The sequence below is a fragment of the Barbus barbus genome (assembly GCF_936440315.1).
Source record: "Barbus barbus genome assembly, chromosome: 46".
NCBI classification, from domain to species: Eukaryota; Metazoa; Chordata; class Actinopteri; order Cypriniformes; family Cyprinidae; genus Barbus; species Barbus barbus.
The window spans coordinates 8,303,299-8,327,539 of record NC_136724.1 but is presented as its reverse complement, the minus strand read 5'-3'; the positions used below and the strand labels follow the sequence as shown (position 1 = coordinate 8,327,539).

At 41.4% G+C, this 24,241-nt stretch overlaps 1 protein-coding gene across 2 annotated transcripts in view; it reads left to right on the top strand.

Moving 5' to 3' along the window:
* LOC306864924 (metallophosphoesterase 1-like) overlaps positions 1–24,241 on the top strand; it is a 146,310-nt gene that overhangs the window by 71,692 nt on the left and 50,377 nt on the right. For both annotated transcript variants that reach the window (XM_079409221.1, XM_079409222.1), the window contains exon 5: positions 5,056–5,164. In XM_079409221.1, coding sequence (XP_079265347.1) covers positions 5,056–5,164 — 109 coding nt within the window. The remainder of the gene's footprint in view (positions 1–5,055; positions 5,165–24,241) is intronic.

The window sequence follows — 24,241 nt, the reverse complement described above, 5'->3', positions numbered from 1 at the left end:
CACCCAAGTATTTTGCATACCCAAAGTACATATCTTAATTTTATGTACTACATGGGTTAATGCATCGATTAAACGATCCTAAATTCTAAATACAATCACACCAAGCATGTGACACTGAATCAATAGTGATCGGGGAAAATTATACCTCAAAAGATTACAACAATACCATAGATTCCAATAACACAGCAAGCTTATAAATGACATGAAATACAACCTTAATATATATTGTAAATATATTGTATATATTGTTTTGAGTATATTGCTTCAATAGCAGAACAATTATAATTTGTCCTTTTGAAATACTTGAGCAAAGCATTGCGTCTCTTTGTCTGTTAGAGAGAAGAAAATTATTGTTCAAATGAGAGAGAGAGAGAGAGAGAGAAAGAGAGAGAGAGGTTGCCCGGAGGTCACGAGTGTTGGACATGCATCTGGAGATCTTCTTAGCTCGGACGTGTGTCATAAACACATCATTGAATTACTTGTTAAGCAGTCGGGAGGTCGTGTCCAAATCCAGAGGTCATTGTTCTGTTTCTGGTTGAATTATGCTTAAGTGGTAAGAAAGCAGTCAGAACATTGAAAGTTCTGTTCTTTAAAAACATCCAGATGTCCCTCTCAAATATATCCTGGTTTTTAGAGGTCTCCTGAGATAAGGAGATTTAGGGCAGGAGATCGTGAGTTGGTGCTGGTCCTTCATTACTTTTATGGCCACAGATAGTGAAAGTATTATTTCTTCCGGAATGTTGCCGTCCTGTTAATAGACCTATGTATGTGTTCTTGTTTTCGACCAAGCTCTACAACAACATACTGACTATGAGAAATTTTCCAAGTATATGCCAACTTATTCTACTAACCCTAAACCTAACCTAACAGTCTACTCCGAGAGTTAGTAGACATGTAGTTGCAAATTGATGAGATTTAGTTGACATGTAGTTGCAAAGTTACTTATAGTTAGAAGAATGCAGTGGCGGGCTGTGCATTTCACACCTAGGCCTTCAGTGGCATCCTACATTAATGAATCCACCACTTAATACCATCCTAATGATGCCACAGCTATAGAAACCATAATTAGTAGGGATGCACCGAATGTTCGGCAACCGAAATTGTTCGGCCGAAAATAGCAAAAAGACAGTTACAATTAGTGAAAAGACAGAGTAAATTGTACCGAACAATGACGTGACGCGATCATATAGAGGCACGCACTATTGCAGCAAACACGTCTGCAGTGTGGAAGCATTTAAAACTGTCAAAGACGCAAAATTTATTACAAGCACGAAGCACCGACAATGAGAGACTGGACAAAAAAATATTAATTCAGTAACTTATTAATTTTAAGTTAAATTGTGCATTGTTGGAATAATGTCTGATAGAATGTTAAAAATGTTCAGTGTAAATATTTTTAAATTGTTGTTTTGTAATTTATTAATTTTTTTACTTGAAAAGCAGTACAAAACAGTAAAAAGCACATTTTGGCTATTTCATTTATGCAATAGTGAAAAAAAATGGCAAAATAGGCCTACATGGGGGAAAAAATGCGAAAAACCGTGTTCGGTATTCGGCCTTCGGCCCAGTGTTTCATTTTGTTCGGCTTCGGACAAGAATTTTCATTTCGGTGCATCCCTAATAATTAGTACACAGTTTAATCAGTGTAACAGGGCATTGCATCACAGACAGGTATCTTATGCAGCGAGAATGAATGATATTACTAAAGCTAGAAACCCAATTAACACAATTCATCAAGTTTCCACACCTGCGCAACGCATCATCTCTAGCTGAGGCATTAACCTGACAAAATGACACAAATATAAATCAACCCGATGTTCTTACAGACATTAACTCAAACGTATTTATACCTTACAGAGAACATTGGTATAAAACAAATAAGGCGATTACATGTGTTTTAAAGTTGACCTACCAATTTAATGAACTCTTAATGCTTTTCGTCTTCACGAGTCTCCCCGCCGCTGCGGGAGGAAAATACTAGTTAGCACAGCCTTACCGGGAAAGCGAGCAAGTAACATTAAAATTATAAAACTCATACAAGACGATGAAGAAAAGCATATACATGTGTTTTAGCGTACCCCTATGACTCTCATCTTCAAGCCGAGTCTCCCCACCGATCCGCCTCTGCCAGCCAGCGGCCAGAGGAAAAAACACCGGTTCTTACAGCTCGACTCGGAAACTGAGATATTCTTACAGAAACTTAAACATGGCTTTATATCTTGCAAATAACATCAGAATATAAAGCAATAAAAGTCAAAAATGAAACTTAACCTACCATATTCTAGTAGTTTTTCATCTTCATGTGTCTTTTACAGTGCTGTTGCCGAGTAGGTGTCAGGAAGTTTTTCACCGCGGTCATTTAGTACTTTAGTGTTTAGATTTACAGAGTAGGGCTGTATACCTTGGAGAACCTGGCGATACGATACATACCTCGATACACAGGTCACGATTCGATACGTACCTCGATACAGAGCTGTCTCGATACGATTTGATACAATGTGACACGATTCGATACGATTCAATAAAAATACATGGGCCAGAGCCAATTAGTTAATGCTGAACACATTTACTCAACAAACAGAACTCTGCATTTTTCTTCAATTTAATGAAGACAAACGTGCATTATAACAAAGTGCATTTTGCTTAAATATTTGCAACTTTAAGTGCTCTGATTAATTGTACACAAATTGTATTAATCTGGAAATTACCACAAGTCAACATTTAACTTTCCAAGGGTACAGTCTGAGCTCACACAAGCACAAAATCATCTTCTTATTATTCTTAACTTCTTATTAAATCTTCTTATAATTCTTTTTTGTGACACCATGTACTGCCATAACATATTTCACTATGAAATCACTTAAAGGTGCCATAGAATGCATTGATACAGTATTTTAAATTGTTCTCTGATATCTACACAGAAGGTATGTGGCTTAGGTAAGGGCAAAAAATCTCCAGAAACGATTTTACATGTCCATTTACAACCCTAGGATTTCTCCCTAGAATGAAACGGTCTGTTATTGGCTTATTTGGCAGGGTCATGAATAATAATGAGCTCTGCTCTGATTGGCTGTTTCACAGTACGGTTCATCAGCAAGAAGGAAGCACAGGGAGGAAAATATATATTTAAATACTTTCTCTCGCAGTTATATCGTCGGGTAATTATACTGTATATAAAACGCGGGCATCAGGGAGCCGTTATTAATATGCGAGGCATTGAAACTGCTTTTGAACGATCCATCGATCGCGTTACAGTTTCACTTTCAAGAGACGCGATCACACAAACTATGTTTACATTATGGAGCAACAGTACTTACCACACATTTCACAAGATCAGATGCTTGTCAGTGGTGCTCAGGATCTGTAAGTCATTCGCCATCATCCTCGTCTCTCCTTACTGAGAGTGAAATCTTATGTACTGTAACAGGCTACCGCTAGCAAGGAGCTAACCATGTCCCTTTAGTGGCTCGCGTTATTTGCTTTCTGTGCCTTTCTGAATACAGACACCAACCCATCCCTGCACTTCACACCCCCTGCACGGCCTGGAACATAACATTTATTTTGTTATTTTCGCTGTTGTCCGCGCTTGTTTATTTACAATACCTGCAGAGCTTCTGATGGTTCGGCCGGCTTAGAACAAGTGCGGGTTTATGCAAATGTTGGGGGCGTAGTGATCCCGACTGTTGCGTCACAGTCGGTGTTATGTTCTGATTCGCCTGTTTTTCAGTGGTCTTTTTTAATCACGAGATTTACATATGAAGGAGAAAACTATGGTGTTTGAGGCTCACTGAATGTCATTTCCATGTACAGAACTGTTATTATTTAAATATGCAAGGGTAAAGACAGTTTTTCATTCTATGGCACCTTTAAATGCTACATCTTGCTTTAACATTTTCCATGAGTTTTTTTGAAACTCGCGGGCGCCGCTGCGCCCCCTAATGGCTGGGCGGAGTATCGATACTAAGGGCTAGAATATCGATACTGTATCTTTTTTTATTATATCGGTATGTATCTAAGAATCGATATTTTGAGCACACCCCTATTACAGAGGGCGAATATTTTTAGAATGCACTGTGAACAGCATATATAACAATTGTAAGTCGCTTTGGATAAAAGCGTCAGCTAAATGAATAAATGTAAATGTAAATATATGGTGAGAAACAGTAATAACACTGTGAAAACAAAAATATTTAAAGTGATGCTGTTTGCTAGCTTTGACTAGTGCGCTCTGAGCATCCAATCAAAGGACGAGAAAATGCTGACGTTATCGTAAGCCTGCTAGATGGCCCTGGAGCTGCCAAATCGAAATCTGATTGGTTAAAGCAACGATTTCATTGCCGTTGATGTTAAACTACAGACGCCTGCACTGCTGATTCTGAAGGCCTTAGGCAGATTTATTTGACCCTGGCAACGCGATTGCTGAAATATGATTGGATAAGAGCTCTAATATAAATATACGCCACTGGAAGCAGCACAACCAAGAGAAAAGCTATGAAATGAAGAGAATAAACTATTGTAAATAATTTAATACACATTCAAGGAAAAATTTAAACTAAGTCAGTGATTCTGACTTAGTGTTTAGGCCAGCAGAGAAGGCTTTGCTGGCCCTGACGGCCCACCACTGGCAGAATGTCTAAAGTGGACTATCAAAATAAAGTGTAATCCATAATTTATGTGAAATATCTTATTCAGGTCAGTACTAAATAAACAATAACATGCATTTTGTATGATCCCTCTTATTTTGGTAAAATAATTAATGTTTTGCAGATTATGCAAGGTGTATGTAAACTTTTCACTTCAACTTTAAAAATTTGTATTTGTGTTTCTAAAATGGAAAAGTCATCCTCAGTTGCGACCACAAGGTCTCTTTGTTCACCTGAGCGCAACTGCATCCCGCAAAGCTGACACAGCAACCACTATACTATGATTTCTTAATGTATTAAGCATTTACATGTTTTGTCATTGCTTTGTGAAGCTTTATAAACTTGCTCAGAAATGAATTTAAACAAAAATAGCTAATTGGGTACCTGTATTAATTTTTGTTTATTTTCACAGTTTTTTGCTGGTGAATAGTGTTGCATTACATGGCGATCACTGCCCCATCTGCCAACGTGTGGAAAAGGAGTTACACAAACTCTCACATGCACTTAACTGCTCCATTCAGGTAATAAATAATATAGATATAATTGTTTCATCAGTAATTGTAATTACTGGATTTTTATTTTTACTATAACCTGCTGATTTTTAGATGTTTTGATGTTGTAGTATAGTTGTAGGAGTTCTCATGAGAATGTACGAGAAGCGACAAGATGAGGTGATTGAGATGAGTGATGGGCAAGCAGAACTCTGTTCATTAAAAAGTTGCTTTCAAAGTAGCTACCAATGATGTTCTTCTTTTATTGGAGTATGACATCACTACAAATTTGGCGATGAGGATCAAAAAGGGAAATCTGTCGTTAGACTGACTTTGCAATAGAGAGGGATCAGAATGGAAAAATGTTGCAATGGCCTCTGCAGAGTTAACACCACCTGGACCACTTAACCTCTTAGTTGTGGATTTATACACAGAGTATAAGATGTGGAGAGAGTCTTACAATTTCTTCGAAATAGCGAGTGGATTAACAGAAGCAGAGGATAAGGTGAAAAGAGCAACATTGCTGCATTGAATAGGAGTGCCAGTACAGCGGATATTCGCCAATCTGCCAGGTGAAAAAAATATTTATGAACAGGCTGTGGATGCTTTGGATGCGTACTTCACTCCTTGGAGGAATGTCGTCATGGAATGTCATAAATTTAGATTTCATTAAGATAGTTGGCCAAAACATGCAAGTTCGGAGCTTTGGAGTCCGATATGCTGAGAGATCAACTGGCTTTCTTCTGTGCAACCTAATGCGTTTCACAGAAATATTTATTTCAGAAATTTTAATCACCACCCAGCCCGTTTTATTTAGCCGTGTGCATAGTTAAGTCTGTATGGTGAAGCTGTGCTACCCATAGACAACGCAGAATGGATGAGAAGCACAGATAAAAACAAAAACAAAATAGATGTGTGTGTGTGGGGGGGGGGGGCCTTCAGATATCTTTTGGTAAAAAATAATGATAAGTCTGATTAAGTTCATGCAGTTAGGATACAGTACATTTCGTTAATTAAATGTTTACAGTCATTCATGTGACTAAAGTCTGTTTATAGGCTGTCAAAATGTAAATCCTCTACTACAACATCTATAGATGCTAAGAGCATGACATTGTTTAGGCTACTGCTTGTTTTGTTGCCGCTCCGGTGAAGCTAAGAGGAAAAAAATGAGTGGAAAGAGAAAGGTTCTTATGCTACTGACTTTTTTGATGGGTAATTTTCTCTTTTTTTTTAACTTTCTACTAGTCTATATTTATTCAACGTGGACTCATTTTTCATTTCATTCTATATTAATGATTATTGCAAAGTCATCAAATCTGACTCATGGCATCAAATCTACCCAAAATGTCGAAAATTATTCAAAATGATCGTGCATGACATTCTTTAAACTATACAGTATGCATGCAGTCATACAAACTTATTAGTGAAATCGTCTCAGATTACGGATGTAACCATAGTTCCCTGAAGGGAACGAGACGCTGCGTCCTTTAGCCACACTTCCGGCATCCCCAGCGACGCTTTGGGAACGAGATACCAATGCCGCCAGACTGACAATTTCCTGCCTGGTGTCAGGACAATAGGACGGATGAGCCTGGAGTGGCTCGAATGTCGAGGTTATAGAACCTGGCGAAAGTCAGGGGCGTGGACTACCCAGCAGCATTGCAGATGTCCTGAACCGGGACACCTGCCCAGAAGGCCTTGGAGGCCGGCACACCTCGGGTCGAGTGCGCTCTGACTCCCAGCGGCTGGGGACGCTCAGAGGCCTCGTATGCCAGAGAGATGGCTTCCACTAACCCTCTTAGGGGGACCATAGCACACAAGCAGTTGGTCCGATTTCCTCCACAGGGATGACCTGTGGATGCACGTGCCCAGTGCTCGCACTGGACACGTACAGTTGTGCTTCTCCTGGTCTGGCTCCCTGAAGGGAGGGGGACAGAAGGCCTGGAGTACGACTGGCTGTGGTACGACCGATGGGACCTTAGGGACATACCCCACGCGGGGGTAGAGAAATACTTTCGCCATGCCGGGCGCAAAGTCAATAGAGGCCGTAGAGAGGGCCTGAAGGTCACTCACCCTCCTCAGAGAGGTGATAGCCAGCAAGAAAGCGGTCTTAATGGTGAGGAGTTTATCAGTTATCTCCTCAATAGGCTCGAAAGGTGCCTTGCACAGAGCCTCCAGGACCACAGCCAGGTCCCACGTAGGTACGTGCCTGGGAGCGTACCGGCGGCCTCAGCCTCAGCGCACCGCAGAGGAAACGTGTAACTAGGGCGTGTCTACCCACTGTCTGGCCACTACTAGGGGCGAGGTATGATGAAATAGCTGCCACGTAGACCTTAATAGTGGAATGGGTTAACCCTGCGGAGAAACGGGAGTATGCGGATGCCCTGCAGTCGCAACGGGACCAGTGCCGCATCCACACACTTGGTGAAAGTGCGGGGTGAGAGTGCCAGGCCGAAGGGAAGAACCCGATACTGGTACGCTTTGCCCCCAAAAGCGAACCTCAGGAACTTCCTGTGAGAAGGAAGGATGGAGACATGGAAATAGGCGTCTTTGAGGTCTATCCTCGTACCTGATTTGAGACACGACCTGCTTGACAATGAGCATTTTGAACTTCAGTTTTCTGACTGAGCGGTTCAGCAGACGCAAGTCCAGTATGGGCCTCAGCCCCCCATCCTTCTTTGGAACAATGAAGTACCGGCTGTAGAAGCCGGTATGAACTTCGTGAGGAGGAACCAACTCGATGGCTTCCTTCCTCAGCAAAGTAACGACTTCCTGTTCCAGCACCAGAGCCTGCTCGGGGCGGACCACAGTCACAACAACCCCGTTGAACGGCGGGATGACCCGCCGAACTGAATGCGATATCCATTCGCTATGATATGCAGGACACAACGAGACACATTCGGCAGCCGCTGCCAGGCTGCCAAACGATCTACTAAGGGAATCAGTCTCTTGAGACTGACCTCTGGTGTAAGAGACGCGGCCAGACCGCTGTCTCCATGCGGCGCACCGGAAGGAGACGCATGATCTGGTGGCTGAGGCGAGTTTCTCGGCTCCGCTGTACTTACGGGTGGAAAGACCTGAGATGAACGCTCGCTGGGACCAGCTGCGCCCTGGGACAACGGCAGGGTTGGCAGACAAGTCCCCGCTCTGCTTCTGCGCTGCCATGTGAGGAGCTGGCACGCGGAGGAGGAGGCTGCTCCCGCCCAGCAGCCTCCTGAGCTAGAGAGCGGCGGGGGAGGAACCGCCGGAACCACTGCCCACTAAGGATGAAGTAGTGCGCAGCGGCTTAGTGGGCAGAGCAGCAGCCTTCAAAGACGATGCCGCGGAGGAAGACAGATAGCTCGCAAGCGTCTGTTCAACCGGCAGCATCGCCCTGTACCCGCGCTCATTCAGTTCCCTAACGTTGCCATAATAATCAACGGAGGGAATGGTCCACTGGATCTTGTGTGTATTGATTTCTTGTCCTTAGAAACAGATTCTAAGGGAATTGCCAATGTGTTAGTGGTAACGGATCATTTAACTCGGTACGCACAGGCATTCCCAACAAAAGACCAACGAGCCAATACTGTAGCCAAGGTGTTGTATGAAAAATACTTTGTGCACTACGGGTTACCCGCCAGAATACATTCTGACCAAGGCACTGACTTTGAGAGTAGATTAAATCAAGGAAATCTTGTCAATGTTGGGAGTCAGAAAATCCCGAACCACTCCTTACCATCCTCAGGGAAATCCCCAACATGAGTGATTTAATCCAATATCAGACTTACATCATTGAGATGAAAAGAGACTTAAAGAAAGCTTATGAACTTGCTTATGATGTTGCTAACAAGACTCATCTGAAAAACAAAACACGATATGATCAAAGAGTCCGGAATCAAACATTGGAGAAAGGTGATCGGGTACTTATCCGAAATGTTGGCCTTAAGTAAACATAAGTTTCAAGACCGTTGGAAGGCTGTACCATATGTAATCGAGAAACCGACAAACTTACCAGTGTACCGTGTCAAGCTGGAACAAGGGGTTGGTATTATCAGGACTCTGCACAGAGACCATCTATTGCCAATTGGATATTTGGTTCATATGCCTACATCTCTGGAAAAGGAAAGAGTAGTTAAGAACCCTCTCACCAGAGCTCAAACCAGAAAAAGGAGATCTGATTTGTCCAGATCAAGTGATGGAGAATACCCCCCAGAAAGTTCTGGTTCTGAGGATGACTGTGCTTACCAAATTCAACGTTTGAATTTGGATGAGTTTCAAACTAAAGTCGGAGAACACCCAACCTCTCAAGAGAACATCTTTGGGGCAGATGATGAAGTAATGGAGGAAGGGGAACCTACTTCTGGTCAGGAAAATGAAGACTTGGGCGAAACAGCTTTGTTGGAGGGCTTGGAAATTGAGGTTCCACATCCATATCCTGATACTGTGGTGGACACAGATTTAGAAGAGGGAGACGTCCTGGAATCTAATGCATCAGTGGAGGATAATGGAGCATCAGACTCTAGAGTATCCCGACGAGCGGTGGAGCCAGTCATTCGTTTAACCTATGATGAGCCGGGAAAAGCTACAGATACACCGTTTACTATTATTCATAGGGGAATGATGATTCAAATCAGTTATTACTCTGATTTCCAAGTGAAAGTGGAAAAATTACACGGAACACATGCAGTTTGTGCAGTCTGTGCAAAACCAAAGAAAATAGAATAATAGAAACTCTAATTGATGCAGGTGTCTGATGAGGACATACAGACTTTAGAAGAGGAAGGGTGTAGCCCAGATTTAATTGTATAGGGGGAAAAAAGAGGAAAAAAGTAGAGATCACAAAGTGTTTACCCGGTTTGCTCAAAACCATAGTTATTGAGCAAAAATAGCTCCAGAATCATTATTTTAGTTTATTAGTGTTTAATTCAAACAAAACCCAGGGCCCAATCCCTGTGTGGCAGTCATCCAAGTAGTTTATCTACATAACATAACAATCAGAGGGACAAGGGGTTACATGATAAATAACTAATTCTTAAGGCTTGAGCCGGTGTGTTCAGCCATCCACCGATTTTTCTATAGTAGGCCTAACATAAATAATGTAGCCTAGTTGAGTTGGACAGCAGACAAGCATCAGTTTCATACAGCACGAGCCGCAGCGCAAGATTGACAGAACTGTAGAGGCTCTGGCAAACGTGCAGAACTTTTACTTTTTAATAAAGGAACATAAACTGAACATTTGTTTTAATGGGGGAAAAGTTTGTTTTAACGCAGATATATAATCAGTCTTAGTCATTTTGTTAATAAAAGTTTAGTGAGTTTTAATGAGCCAAAAACTAAGCATTTTTTTGGCAGTAAGGGGAAAATCCATAGTCTTTCATTTATTTGTGTTACAACGCGGGTATAGGTCATATGCCTACGTCTTATTAATTTTGTTAATAACAAATAATATTAATAAAATTTTGGTTAAAAGATTGGGGGAAGATGTAGCTTAAAGATCAAACATTAACGATCAAAATAAGAGCTACAGATGCTGAACGTCATCGACATCTTTTCTTGTTAACTGTGTGAGTGTATTTGAATAACACTGGTGTTGTCACAAGTTAATTAATCAGTGGGAAAATTTCCTCACTGGCACATTCTTAATGCTGGCTACATGAGTTACAGTTAAAAACTTAAAGCCGAAAGTATACTTTACTTTTTACGTGTACGCGAGGGACAGCGTACAGTGCGCACAACACAAACTGCGTCATCAGAACTGTACGCGCACCGGACGATTTTTATAACCACGCGTACTGTACGTTCAGGTCACACATGCGCACTAAAGTTAACAGTAATCTGTTTTTCCACATGGTGGCAACACTGTCCAGGGCCATTGTTTCACAGTTGAAAATTAAACTAAACAGACAACAACAAAATAGTGGAGACTGTGTAGGATATCAGAGACTGAATCAGACAAATTTAAGATTCGATCAGAACATCAAAACATGAGAAGCTGAGATTCCACAAAGAGGGGCCTCAAAGCTGTAACAGGACAACGTCATAAATCTGTCCAAATCCTAGCGCCAACTAGTCTGAAGCAAGCAAACTAACCAGCAAGCCTCTTTCACAGAACAGCTTACAACCTTGAGACAAAAGAACACTTATTGATAATTCCAATTCAGGAAGGAGACTGTTAAATTTGGGGCAAGTAATCAAGACTGATGGTCAAAGAGATGACCGTCACATATAAACGTGTAATAGAAAAACACGAGCTACAGACTCTCTTGGGCAGGTCTCCCCCCATACAAGACAAAAAAAACAGATTGAAATTCCTTTGTTCACAGAGACTATCGTTTCCATATGCACCTAAAATCATCTTAAAAGACTTTCATTTTCATTTTAATGAAAGTAATAATTTTTATGCATCACTCCATATTATGTATGTAACCCACACATTAGACTATCATGTTTTAATCAACTATTATGTATGTCTTTTTAATCATTTTTGAATAGCTGAAGGATTCATATTCGTGTTTGGTATGTATGAGTTTGACAATTCCATCTTTAAATGTTTCTTCCAATCAATTCTTTGTCAAATGCATCATAGTCTTGTTATAGAAATCATGTTCAAAAGTATACTTTGCAAGTGCCTCGAGTCCAAAGTCTTCCGAGATATCCCAATCATTCTCTCCCACACTCCACCCATGTGAGAAGTGTGGGGAGGGTTGAAGATCCATGAACATCCTTGTTCTGCAAGAAACCTTATGACCTTTGTTTCATCCAAGTTGGAAGGGATGTCCAGTTTTCTGCACGCTCCTACGAAATTTGTCCCTCAATCTGAGTGTATCTGCTTCACTGGACATCACGAATGGCAATGAAGCGTCTCAGGGCGCTTATGAAACAAGATGTGTCCATAGACTCGATATGGACCAAAAGCCTGCCATACGAATGGCACCTTCAGTGAAATGTCTCCCTTGGTGTTGAGATTGCTCGTGATAATGTCTCACCATTAAGATTGCAATATGGTGTCGTCATGGAATGATGATGGGATTGCTTTCATCAAATCCAGTGATCACTCGAGACATACGACCACCAATTCTTATAAGTCCGTTTCCGTCTATGAGGGGATTCAGTGTGAAGAGAGGACTGCTCTTCGGAATATTCTTGTTATCCTTGATGCATCTGAATTCCTCAGCGAAAACTTCCTGTTTCACGGCACGAATGATGGCGTTTTTGGCTTGGCTCAATTCGTCTACACTGTATGGTGTCGAACAACAATGCCATCCTTTGCAATCTTTTCCATCTTTCACCAGCTCTCCTTTATAGGTCTGTACAATATGTATCAGACACGTGAGAGCACTAAGGAGTTCCTTCCAATTGGAGAAGCGCTTGAAGCGTTCTGAGCCTAGCTGACTGTCCTTCGTTAAGGGGACAAATGCTGACACATCAGGACGGACTTCAACATCTGTCATAGGATCAACAAGGTCAAAAGGGCCCGAGGAGAAGTATGTCTGGTTTGGGCAAAACAAAAATGGCCATGTTATGCCTTTCAGATAGGCTGCAGGTACAGATCTTGTCGCATGGTCTGCAGGATTCTGATCACTCAGGATTCTGAGTTCGGACGCCGTCCAGGTCGCTCCACTAAGATTGTGTTTTTATTTACTTTTTTACTTACTTTTACTTTCTCTTTTTGCACATTTCACGTCGGCACTGATCACCTATAACAAAGAAACACATTTGGACATTGGAAACCGCTACACTAACCTGTTCCAGGACACTTTAGCCATGAATCCAGAGTGGCCACTGGAGATTCTAAGGAACGCAGAGATGAACAATAACCTCCTGAGGCGAAGGATCAAGAAACGCCACGGGAAACGCGCTGGAATTCGAGATAGACTCCGGAAAAGGGCTCACAGTCCTCCTCTTCCGAGCATTCTGCTCGCAAATGTCCAATCCTTGGAGAATAAGATGGACGATCTTAGAGCCAGGATTAGTTTCCAACGGGACATTAGGGATTGTAACATCCTTTGTTTGTCAGAAACGTGGCTTTCGTCCTCGGTCCAGGACACTGCTGTTATGCCAAGTGATAACTAGGGCTGGGTATCGAGTTCGATACTTTTTAGGCACCGACCGAATTGCCTCGAGTATCGAAAAACGTCTTGTCGTTCGGTACCAAATTTCGATACCTAAGGGGTTAATCTCATCACCGTCAGTGAGCCAATAATCCTGCAGCACTAGATGTGTTTGACTAGAAGCGGCGCGGTGCTGATTGATCAGTGTTTGACCTCCGCGAGAGTGTTTCGAAAGCGCACGGAGCAGTCCGCTCTCTATATCGCGCGGTTTGTTTATTATACACAGACTGAAGCTCACGTGACGCTCGCGGTCATTTCAGCGTCTGCCGCCTCACTACATGACGACATAAACACATGAACAGCATCTCCAGACCTGCTCTGAGAGTCACTTCATGAACATTTTACCGTTTGATTCGAGTAAAACTAACGTCATATCATATACACACAGAACTGTAAAGGTATTCAGGCAACCCGTCAAAATAAAAGTTTGGTTTAACTTGGAAGACTGCGGCAGAAATATATTAATATTGTTCAGCAGACAGCACTGCTAATACTAGGCTACTATTAAAATTAAAACTTTTTTTTTTTTGTAATGATCACACAACAGTTATTCCATGTTTTAATTTTAATAGTAACCCCCCTTTGTTTGCCAAAATAAATAAACTTTGATTTTCAATAATTTAAAGATAAATTAAATGAATGTACACAAAATAGCCTTATGAAATGTTTTATTTTTCCTCAGAAATTCTAAGAATAAATTTAAATAAAGTTGTTTTTATGCATTCAAATAATTAGACATACTACACCAGAATTTAATAACAATAAAACATGGTGAAAGAAAATAAAACACCCACTTATGAAAGTGGATGAAGATTTAAAATTTCTTGAAGTCTTTAACAACCTAGAAATGATGATGTGTTTTAAAATGAACACGCACTAATGTAAACGTAGCCTAACAGATGTGTAAACTGAAAACAATTTGAACTTTATTAAAATTATTTATTTATTTATTGTGTTGGATATATTTTGTTCCTTTGTGCATGGGCTCAGGAGATGAGGCTTTGAGTCTGTATAAATATCAACAAGCTAAAAAAAATAGTTTTTTGAGTTAATGTAATCTTATTAAAACTGATTTCATAAAACTGGTATCGAAAAAAGTATCGTTCAGGAACCGGTATCGAAAATTTTTGAACGATACCCAGCCCTAGTGATAACTTCTCTGTTTTTCGGACGGACAGAACAGCAGAGGCCGGTGAATCCAGGGGTGGAGGTGTGTGTTTCATGATAAACAAGAAATGGTGTGATCCCAGGAATATCTCCATTCTGTCGCGTTCCTGCTCGCCTCATCTGGAACATCTTTCCATTATTTGCTGGCCATTTTATCTGCCCCGGGAGTTTTCATCGATCATTGTTACTGCTGTGTACATTCCACCACAGGCAGACACTGGCTTGGCTTTGTCTAATCTTCACGATGTGCTCAGCGGCTACATTAACAAACATCCTGACGCTGCCTTTATCATCGCGGGGGACTTTAACAAAGCTAACCTCAAGCAGGTCATGCCGAACTTTCATCAACATGTATCCTGTCCAACTAGAGGACCAAATACACTGGATCATTGCTACACTCAGTTCAAGAATGCCTACAAAGCCCGCTCACTACCGGCTTTTGGCAAATCTGACCATGTCGCCATTTTCCTCACACCGGAATACAAACAAAGACTCGTTCAGGAACCTCCGGTGCAGAGAGTAGTGACGCGCTGGTCCTCCCACTCAGAGGCTATGCTGCATGCGGCTCTTGATGACGTCGACTGGGATATGTTCCGGATGAGTTCTTCTGACGTCAGCGAGTTCACGGATGTAGCATTAATCTTTGTAAACACGCTAACCGAGCAAGCCACAGAAACAATAACTCTAAGGACATTCTCCAATCAGAAACCGTGGGTGGACAGAACAATCCATGCTGCGGTTAATACACGAACTGCTGCTTACAATGAGGCTCTTCTGACCGGGAATATGAGCGAGTACAAAGCATCGTGTTACGCTCTCCGACGCGCAGTAAGAGCCGCTAAACACAGATACAGAGAGAGACTTGAGTCTCATTTCCAGCTCAATGACTCTCGACGGATGTGGCAGGGACTGAGGACCATCTGTGCCTTCGGAAACAAATCCTCCGCTGAGGTGAGAGGAGATCCGTTGCTGGCCTACGAGTTAAACACCTTCTACGGCAGATTCGTATGCAACGGCGGCGGCGCGTCTCTACCGTCCAGCACGTCAGGAAGCAGCAGGCAGAGCAGCGATAATCCTGTAATCACCGTGTCGGAGGATGAGGTTCGGAGGGCACTAAAGAAAGTGAACGTCAGGAAAGCAGCCGGACCTGATGGGATAACCGGCCGTGTTCTGAGGTCCTGCGCCGATCAGCTCGCTGGTTTGTTCACTTCTATCTTTAATGAGTCCCTTGCTACTTCCGTGGTTCCCACCTCATTCAAAAAATCCATCATTATCCCTGTGCCAAAGAACAATAAACCCTCTTGCCTGAATGACTATCGCCCAGTTGCCATCACATCTATAGTCATGAAGGTTTTTGAGAGACTTGTAAAGAGCCACATCTGCTCCTCCATCCCTGATACTTTGGGCCCTCTTCAGTTTGCCTATTGCCCAAATAGATCTACTGACGATGCCATCTCTCACGTCCTCCACTCTTCCCTCACACACTTGGACAGCAACAATGGGAATTATGTAAGGCTGCTATTCACTGACTATAGCTCAGCTTTCAACACTATAGTCCCCATCAAGCTGGCTTCTAAACTCACAGACCTCAGCCTAAACTCCTCACTCTGTGACTGGATTCAAGACTTCCTCACCGGCAGACCTCAAGTGGTGAAAGTTGGCCAGTTCACCTCAAACTCCATCACTCTGAACATAGGAGCCCCACAGGGCTGTGTCCCGAGTCCCCTGCTCTACTCTCTCTACACGCATGACTGCGTGTCCTCTCACAGCTCCACATCCATTATCAAATTCGCTGATGATTCTGTGGTTCTTGGCCTCATCTCCAACAACGATGAGACCGCATACTTGGACGAGGTAGAGAGACTCACATCATGGTGCCAGGACAACTGTCTCTCTCTGAATGTGAGCAAAACTAAAGAGCTGATCGTGGACTTTAGGAAGAGACAGCAGCAGCCCTACACTCCTCTTATGATCAGTGGGACCCCTGTGGAGAGGGTGAGTAGCTTCAAGTACCTCAGTGTAAACATCTCAGAGAACCTGACTTGGACTACACACATCCAAACACAGGTTAAGAAAGCCAGGCAAAGACTGTACCATCTGCGACAGCTGAGGACATTCAAGGTCTCACCAGCAATCCTGAAAACTTTCTATTCAGGGACCATAGAAAGTTTATTGACTCAGTGCATCTCAGTGTGGTATGGAAACAGCTCCAATCAGGACTGCAAAGCACTACAGAGAGTTGTGCGCTTAGCTGAGCGCATCTCAGGGTCTGCTCTCCCCTCTCTGCAGGACATCTACTTCAAACGCTGCAAAAATAGAGCCGTCAAAATCATTAAGGACTCTAATCACCCTGGTAACAGACTATTCACTTTGCTTCCATCTGGTAAGCTCTTCCGTAGCCTGATGGCAAAAACTGAGAGACTTAGGAGGAGCTTTTTCCCCCAGGCCATCAGGCTCCTAAACTCTAACTCTGTGTCATAACATCACTTGACTCCATGTAAATATCACTATATCAATAAGTTATTCATAATTTTTCTCTACCTCATATTGCTGCTATTTACATACCCTGTACAACTTTTTTGCACTTTTTTTTTTGCACATTCATCTTTATTACTATTTAAGTCAACAACATACTGACCTGCACATTTATATTTACATATATATTTATATGTTTTATCTTTTATTTTATTCTTAAATTTTTTTTCTACTTTTCTTTTCTTTAATATTTGTATTCTATATAATTGCACTGTCCTTGGAGTGGACCTGACCTACATTTCACTGCTGGTTATACTCTGTATAATTGTGTATGTGACAAATAAAAATCTTGAATCTTGAATGAATCAATCACCACATAATGCCATTGCTGCAGCTGTGTTCTTCTTCTGATTGTTAGAACTCGGTTATTTACGAAAATGTGGAACCTGCGCTTCTCGTTATGAATATAACCAAGGACCACTCTGCTGTCTGAAAAGAAGTTAACATTGTCAAACTCCGTATCCATTTCGGACATTATAAGGTCAGCCATCTCCACAGCCAACACTGCACTGCAGAGCTCAAGACGTGGGATGGTCAGCTCTGGCCGGGGAGCTAGCTTCGCTTTTCCCAAGATGAAAATTATCTTGCAACTCCCATCTGGAATGAAACTCCTAAGATAAGCTACAGCAGCTATAGCCAAGACTGAAGCATCTGAGAAGATGCAAAGCTCTCTCTGTGAAGCTTCAAAAGAGAAACATTTTGTATAACATTTGGAGCTGATAGTGGACTTTAGTACAAAGCAGGAGAGGAACTACCAGACCCCCATCATCAACAGGAGCCCAGTGGAGAGAGTGGACAGCTTCCGATACCTCGGTGTTCACATCACGCAGGACCTGTCATGGTCCTGTCACATCAACACCGTGGTGAAAAAGACCCGGCAACGTCTCTACCACCTCAGACGCTTGAGAGACTTCAGACTGCCCTCTAAAGTGCTCAGGAATTTCTACTCCTGTACCATAGAGAGCATCCTGACGGGAAACATCACGACCTGGTTTGGAAACAGCACCATGCAGGACAGACGAGCTCTACAGAGGGTGGTGCGATCAGCTGAGCGCATCATCCGCACCGAACTCCCTGACCTGCACTCAATCTACAGCAAGCGGTGCTGGACCAAGGCCAGGAAGATCGTAAAGGACCTCAGCCATCCCAACAATGGACTGTTCTCTCTGTTGCGGTCTGGGAAGCGATTCCGCTCCCTGAAGACCAACACAGAGAGACTGAGGAGGAGCTTCTTCCCGCAGGCGATAAGGTCTCTCAATCACACCATCACACAGGAGTAATATCTTTGAAACATTGACATTGACTGGACAATCATGGACACATTCATGCAATACATATTTATATATCTGAACCATTGCACATGACACTTCATAAGTCACTTTAACGTTTCATAAGTCACTTTTGCATTGCCACTTTAAAATTTTTATATGTGTATATATATATATATATATATATATATATATATATATATATATATATATATATATATATATATATATATATATATATATACACATATATATGTATGTATATATATATATATATATATATTTTTTTTATTATGCCCTTATTTGTACAGTTTATTTACTAGTTAAATTTATTTTCTTTTGTATTTCTTCTTATTAATATTTTTTAAGGTCACTGGCTGCCGTACAAGCATTTCACTGCATATCGTACTGTGTATGACTGTGTATGTGACAAATAAAATTTGAATTTATAATGTCTTGGGATCTGGAGATGTTGAAGCTCTTGAAGAGAGTCCTTCCATCGCAGCCAAGGTCCCATCTTCTCTGGAGACAAAGGTGCATCCCAGTCACATGTCTCAGTTCTTTCCCGTGAATGATAACTGGAGCTGCAAACCCAAAGGGGTCGTATAAACCGTTCACAGTTGAGAGGACTCCACGACGTGTGAATGGCTTTGTATTACATGACTAATGGTACGTGAACGTGTCGGTAAGGAGACTCCAATTAACTCCAAGGGTACGCTGTACTGGCACTGCATCCTTGCCTAGGTCCATGTTTCTTAGATCACTACATTTATACATTTAGCAGACGCTTTTATCCAAAGCGACTTACATTGCATTCAAGTTACAGTTTTTACATTTTTATCAGCTCTTGCTTTCCCCGGGAATCGAACCCATGACCTTGGTGTTGCTAGCGCCATGCTCTATTATTTGAGCTACAGGAAAGCACTAGCTTGTTCCTCAGGAAACGCATCCATAACCTCCTTGCTGTTCGAAGCAATTTTGTGGAGCTTCAGGTTGGAATGTGCCAAGGCTGCTTGGGTCCTCTTGAGGAGATCAATTGCAGCTGCTGCAGACGGTAGTGATCTTAAACCATCATCCACGTAGAAATCCCTTTCTACAAACCTTCCAACATCTGCTCCGAACTCTGTCTCAGCCTCCTTTGCTGCTTGTCTGAGGCCATACATCGCAACAGTCTTCTCTGGGTCGTTATCTTCATACCAGAAGAACCTGAGAAATTTCCTGTCCTCTGGCTTGACAAGGAAGCAATTAAACATTTGTTGGACATCTTTAGTGAATGCTACCACTTCCTTTCTAAAGTGCAAGAGCACCCCAAGAAGTCCGTTGTTGAGATTTGGGCCCTTCAAAAGTACATAATTTAGGGAAACCCCATTGTACTGACAGCTTGAATCAAACACCACCTGGATCTGATCTGGCTTCTTTGGGTGATAAACTCCAAAAAGCGGCAAGTACCAACACTCATCATGTTGCTTAAGTGGTGGAGCAATCTCTGCATGACCTTTCACCAGTATCTTTTCCATGAATGCGACAAAATGTTCTTTCATGATAGGTTTCTTGGAAAAAGACCGCTGTAGAGATCTGAAGCGATCTAGAGCCTGCATCTTGTTGTTTGGTAGACGTCTCCTCTGAGGTTTAAACGGAAGGGGGGCCACCCAGCTATTTCTTTCATCTATGTGGAAGCCTTCCTTCATTATATGGAGGAAAGTCAGATCTTCGACAGACAGGGCTAGCTTCTCGTCATCCTTTGTTCTCTTGAAGACATCCCATTCTACATGATGTTCATCTTCCCATACAGGCTTCATCACAACAGCCGTAGCTAGAAGACCTGAAGGTTTATCACAAACATCATATTCTTTGATGTGATAAGTGTTGGGACATGGCTTAAAAAGTGATTGGCGACCACTATCCAAGGTGTTGGTGAAGAGAACATTGACTCTATCAGGCTTGTGCACCTTGCCTAGGCATACGTTGCCCACTATTACCCGCCCAAGATCTAACTTCAGAGCATAAGGGGCTTCGCGAGGTCCATTTATGTGCTTCATCACTTTATGCACCTTTATGATATCTCTTCCCAGCAGCATCATCCCTGTCTTTTGGGAGACCCCAGCACAAGTTGAGGTAATAGGAAGAACTGTCACAATCCACATTGAAAACAAAGAATTTTTATCTCACCAAAGATCGATTACTTTGGTCATCGATGATGGCATAAACCCTGATTGCCTTCTCCCTTTGGACCCTTGGAAACACTGAGACAAGGCAGATGTTGGAGCATGTTTTGCCACTCAAATTATATGGCTTGTTCAGGGAATCGCCGTAACAGTGAGTCTGTTCAAATTCTCTATAAAATCATAAATGATTCCCTTTGAGCTAAATTGAACTATTTCTTTAAATTACATATTAATATTAAGTTTTTATTTTAATATGTAATTTAAGGCTACTGCCCTGTGAAGATCTCCCAGGCTGTTAAATACACAGATTAAAACCAAAATGTTTTCATTCCGCTTTGTTCTTGGCAAAACTAATTTTTCGTTCAGGTTTCAGAGCAAAGAACAGAAGAGCATTTAGAAAGAATTCTAATAAACTTTGCTAATATTGTTGAATCTTCAAACTGCTAATATTTTGCACTTTGCAGTTTCGAATTATGCCTTGCTGTATGACCAAAAATGACGGAATAGGGCCTATGTTTCTGTTGTTTGATCGTGCTGCCGCCTCACGCGCACACTACAGGCTATAGGCTATTCATTGCAAACAGTGCACTGAGCGCAGCTGTTCACCATGCCGTTCAGCGTGAGCACCAGTCCAGTGTGGCATATTTTGCTCATTATTATTTTTTCCATCGATACTGGAATGCACATGAACTACAAAACCTATTTTACCAAATATATATGCATCGCGTAGGCCTATATGGAAACATTTGGATTTGTGCTGAATGAGAGAGGTAGGATATGAGCCCAACTTTACCTTCAGTTTTGCTTTGTTGACTTGTTTATAGCGAAGCCTATATTATATCCTGCAATTATATTTATCCATTAGTATAATTATTAGTATGTATCCACTTATACATGACTTATCTGTTATTTTCCTCTCAAAAACGTAAAATTAATTATTTTTTGCGTGTTTTATTTAAACATGCACAAAACTAAAACAGGCAATTAATCGGTTGTTACTGTGGGTGAACAAATTTACATTAGTATTCTTATGCTTGGCTTCCCAGATAACAACAGAGTCTGGGCCAAATCTGGCTAACATTTGGCACTTCTGGCTTCATTCTAGCGTTGTTTTTTTCACAATCAATTTTTTTTTTTTTTTAAATGTACGATGGATTCTGCCAGTTAAAACAAAAATCAGGCTTGTGTATTTATGACATCAATTACTACATTCTTTTTTTTCATAGCTTATTTTTAGCTTTATACACCAAAAGAGCTTCCAGTAGGTTATTTTACGGAGCTGTCAACACTGATCCGACTGCCTGCAATTAGTTGATAAACATCCTGTTCATATATAATACTAGGCTATATGTTATTAAATTGTAGGCTATATATATCAATAGTAGTCTACATAATTTAAATTAATCAAATCAATTAATATTCAGAAACTGGTTTCTGCTTATTTCATTTCAAATTGAAAAACAAACTATCAGAACGTACACGGACCAATCTGATCTGGATACAGACTGGATCTGGGTGGCTATATTGACCTTGGAATAAGAATGAAACAGACTAATGTTAACATAGATGCATTTCTAAGTACATCGGGTGTTATGAGAAGTGTTCCCATTTCCAGTTGACCTAATTAATGCAGCCTAACCATACTTTAATGAATTTGAATAATAGAAATGTGTTAGTGTGTTATATAGCCATCAGGGTTTGAAATTAACTCGTCAAATCACTAGCCAATTTGACGTGTTAATTAACTAAAAGCAACTCACGTAAACACCTTAATCATAATATTGTCTTATTCAGAATAAGGTAAATAATTAGATTACTGATGTCCATGTAAACATAGTCATTGTAAAAAGAGATGCACAGACGCACCTACACTTCTCGCTCTCTCTCAATATTTGAGAAAAAGGTTTAGCGATTTCTAATTATTGGGGGAATTAGCCGCTCAATGTCTATGGTGGTTATCGCCCTGATCAGACATGAAAATATGTTGTGGCCCTATCGTGTAGTCAGTAATGATATGATGTTAGGAAACTTTAGCGTTTTTTTGCAAACATTTCTTTGAATAACATGACCGTAAATATGAACTCACAATTGACTGTAACATAAAACAAATTATTACTTTTCATTAAAATCTTTATTAATGCCAATAATGCTTACATTTATGTGTCTTTTTGTTCGCTCGGGCAGCCATGTTGCCGCTGCAGCCGGTTTACGCTGAGATGATTCATAACCCTTCGTTTGTACTGTGGTCCTGAAAAATCTTCGTTTGAAGGGCTATCTGGCCCTTCCCCTTATCAGAATCAGAATGAGCTTTATTGGCCAAGTATGTTTACACATACAAGGAATTTGTTGTAGTGACAGAAGCTCCACAGTGCAACAGAAAGACAGTAACAGGACAGGTAATAAAAACAAGATAACAAGAAATAGCCAATAACCAATGTACAAAGCAGCAAAAAAAATATATAATAACACAATATATAATATAGACAACTATGTATTGTAACAATCGGCCTAATCTGTAGCGCTACAAGAATAAAATTGGGGTCAGACTAAACTGTGAGAGGTTTTGAAGTGTTTTAAAAGATGAGACGACAACAGAAATAAAGTGAATAAATGAAGTGCATTTACAATTTCTACCAGGAACTTAAAACAACACAATACGACAAAGAAGCCTTAGGCTGTTAAAAGCATAGTCCATTGGTTCCATACCATAAAACAGTCCTTAAGAGTCCTTGCGTGCTGTAAGTCCCAATGTGTAAGTGTCCACCGGTGTATATACAATCCAACTGTAGCGATAATCCAATGAAAGTGATGTGGTTTGCTGGAATGGTAAATCCTTAAAAGCAACTCCTCAATCCAGCTTTGGTCCTCTTGACCGAGACCCCTTTTGTTTGCCATGCTGCTTCATTTATGCTGGCTATTTCCTGTTTCCTGTCATGTGATTGCTCACATGACAGGCAGCCCCATAATCATTTAAAGGCATACACACATAAAACAGATAAGAGGAATAAAATGGACTAAAATGACTAAGACAACATGTAAACCTATTAAAACTCTAATATACATACAATCATTATAATACATAGAGTGGTTAAAACATGTGTCATGTGTGACAGTGTCACAGTATATACAGGTCAAGTATGTGCAAATTAGAAATGAGAAAAATAAAAATAAAATAAGTGAGTGTGGTGAATGGATAATGTATTAGTTGTGTGTTCCATGTTTATTGTTGAGTGTTCATGAGATGTATTGACTGAGGGAAGAAACTGTTCCTGTGTCTGGTCGTTATGGTGCACAGAGCTCTGTAGCGTCGACCAGACGGTAACAGTTCAAAGAGGTTGTGTGCTGGATGTGAGGGGTGCAGAGTGATTTTGCCAGCCTTTTTGCTCACTCTGGATGAGTACAGTTCTTGGAGAGTGGGGAGGGTTTCACCAATGATTCGCTCAGCAGTCCGGACTACCCTCCGTAGTCTTCTGAGGTCAGATTTGGTAGCTGAGCTGAACCAGACAGTTATTGAGGTGCAGAGGATGGATTCAATGATGGCAGAGTAGAACTGTTTCAGTAAGTCCTGTGGCAGGTTGAACTTCCTCAGCTGGCGAAGAAAGTACAACCTCTGCTGGGCCTTCCTGACAATGGAGTCAATGTGAATGTCCCACTTCAGGTCCTGGGAGATGGTGGTGCCCAGGAATCTGAATGACTCCACTGCAGTCACAATGCTGTTCATGATGGTGAGTTATCCCTGCCCCTCCAACCAAAAGAGAATCGAGACACTCCTACCACTTCACGAGAATGCACAAAACGGAGGGGTAGGGGAAAGGGTAAAGGCTAAGAGGTAGAAATGGGATTGGGCCTAAGTTTATCTAACTTACCATGTCGAAGAAAGGG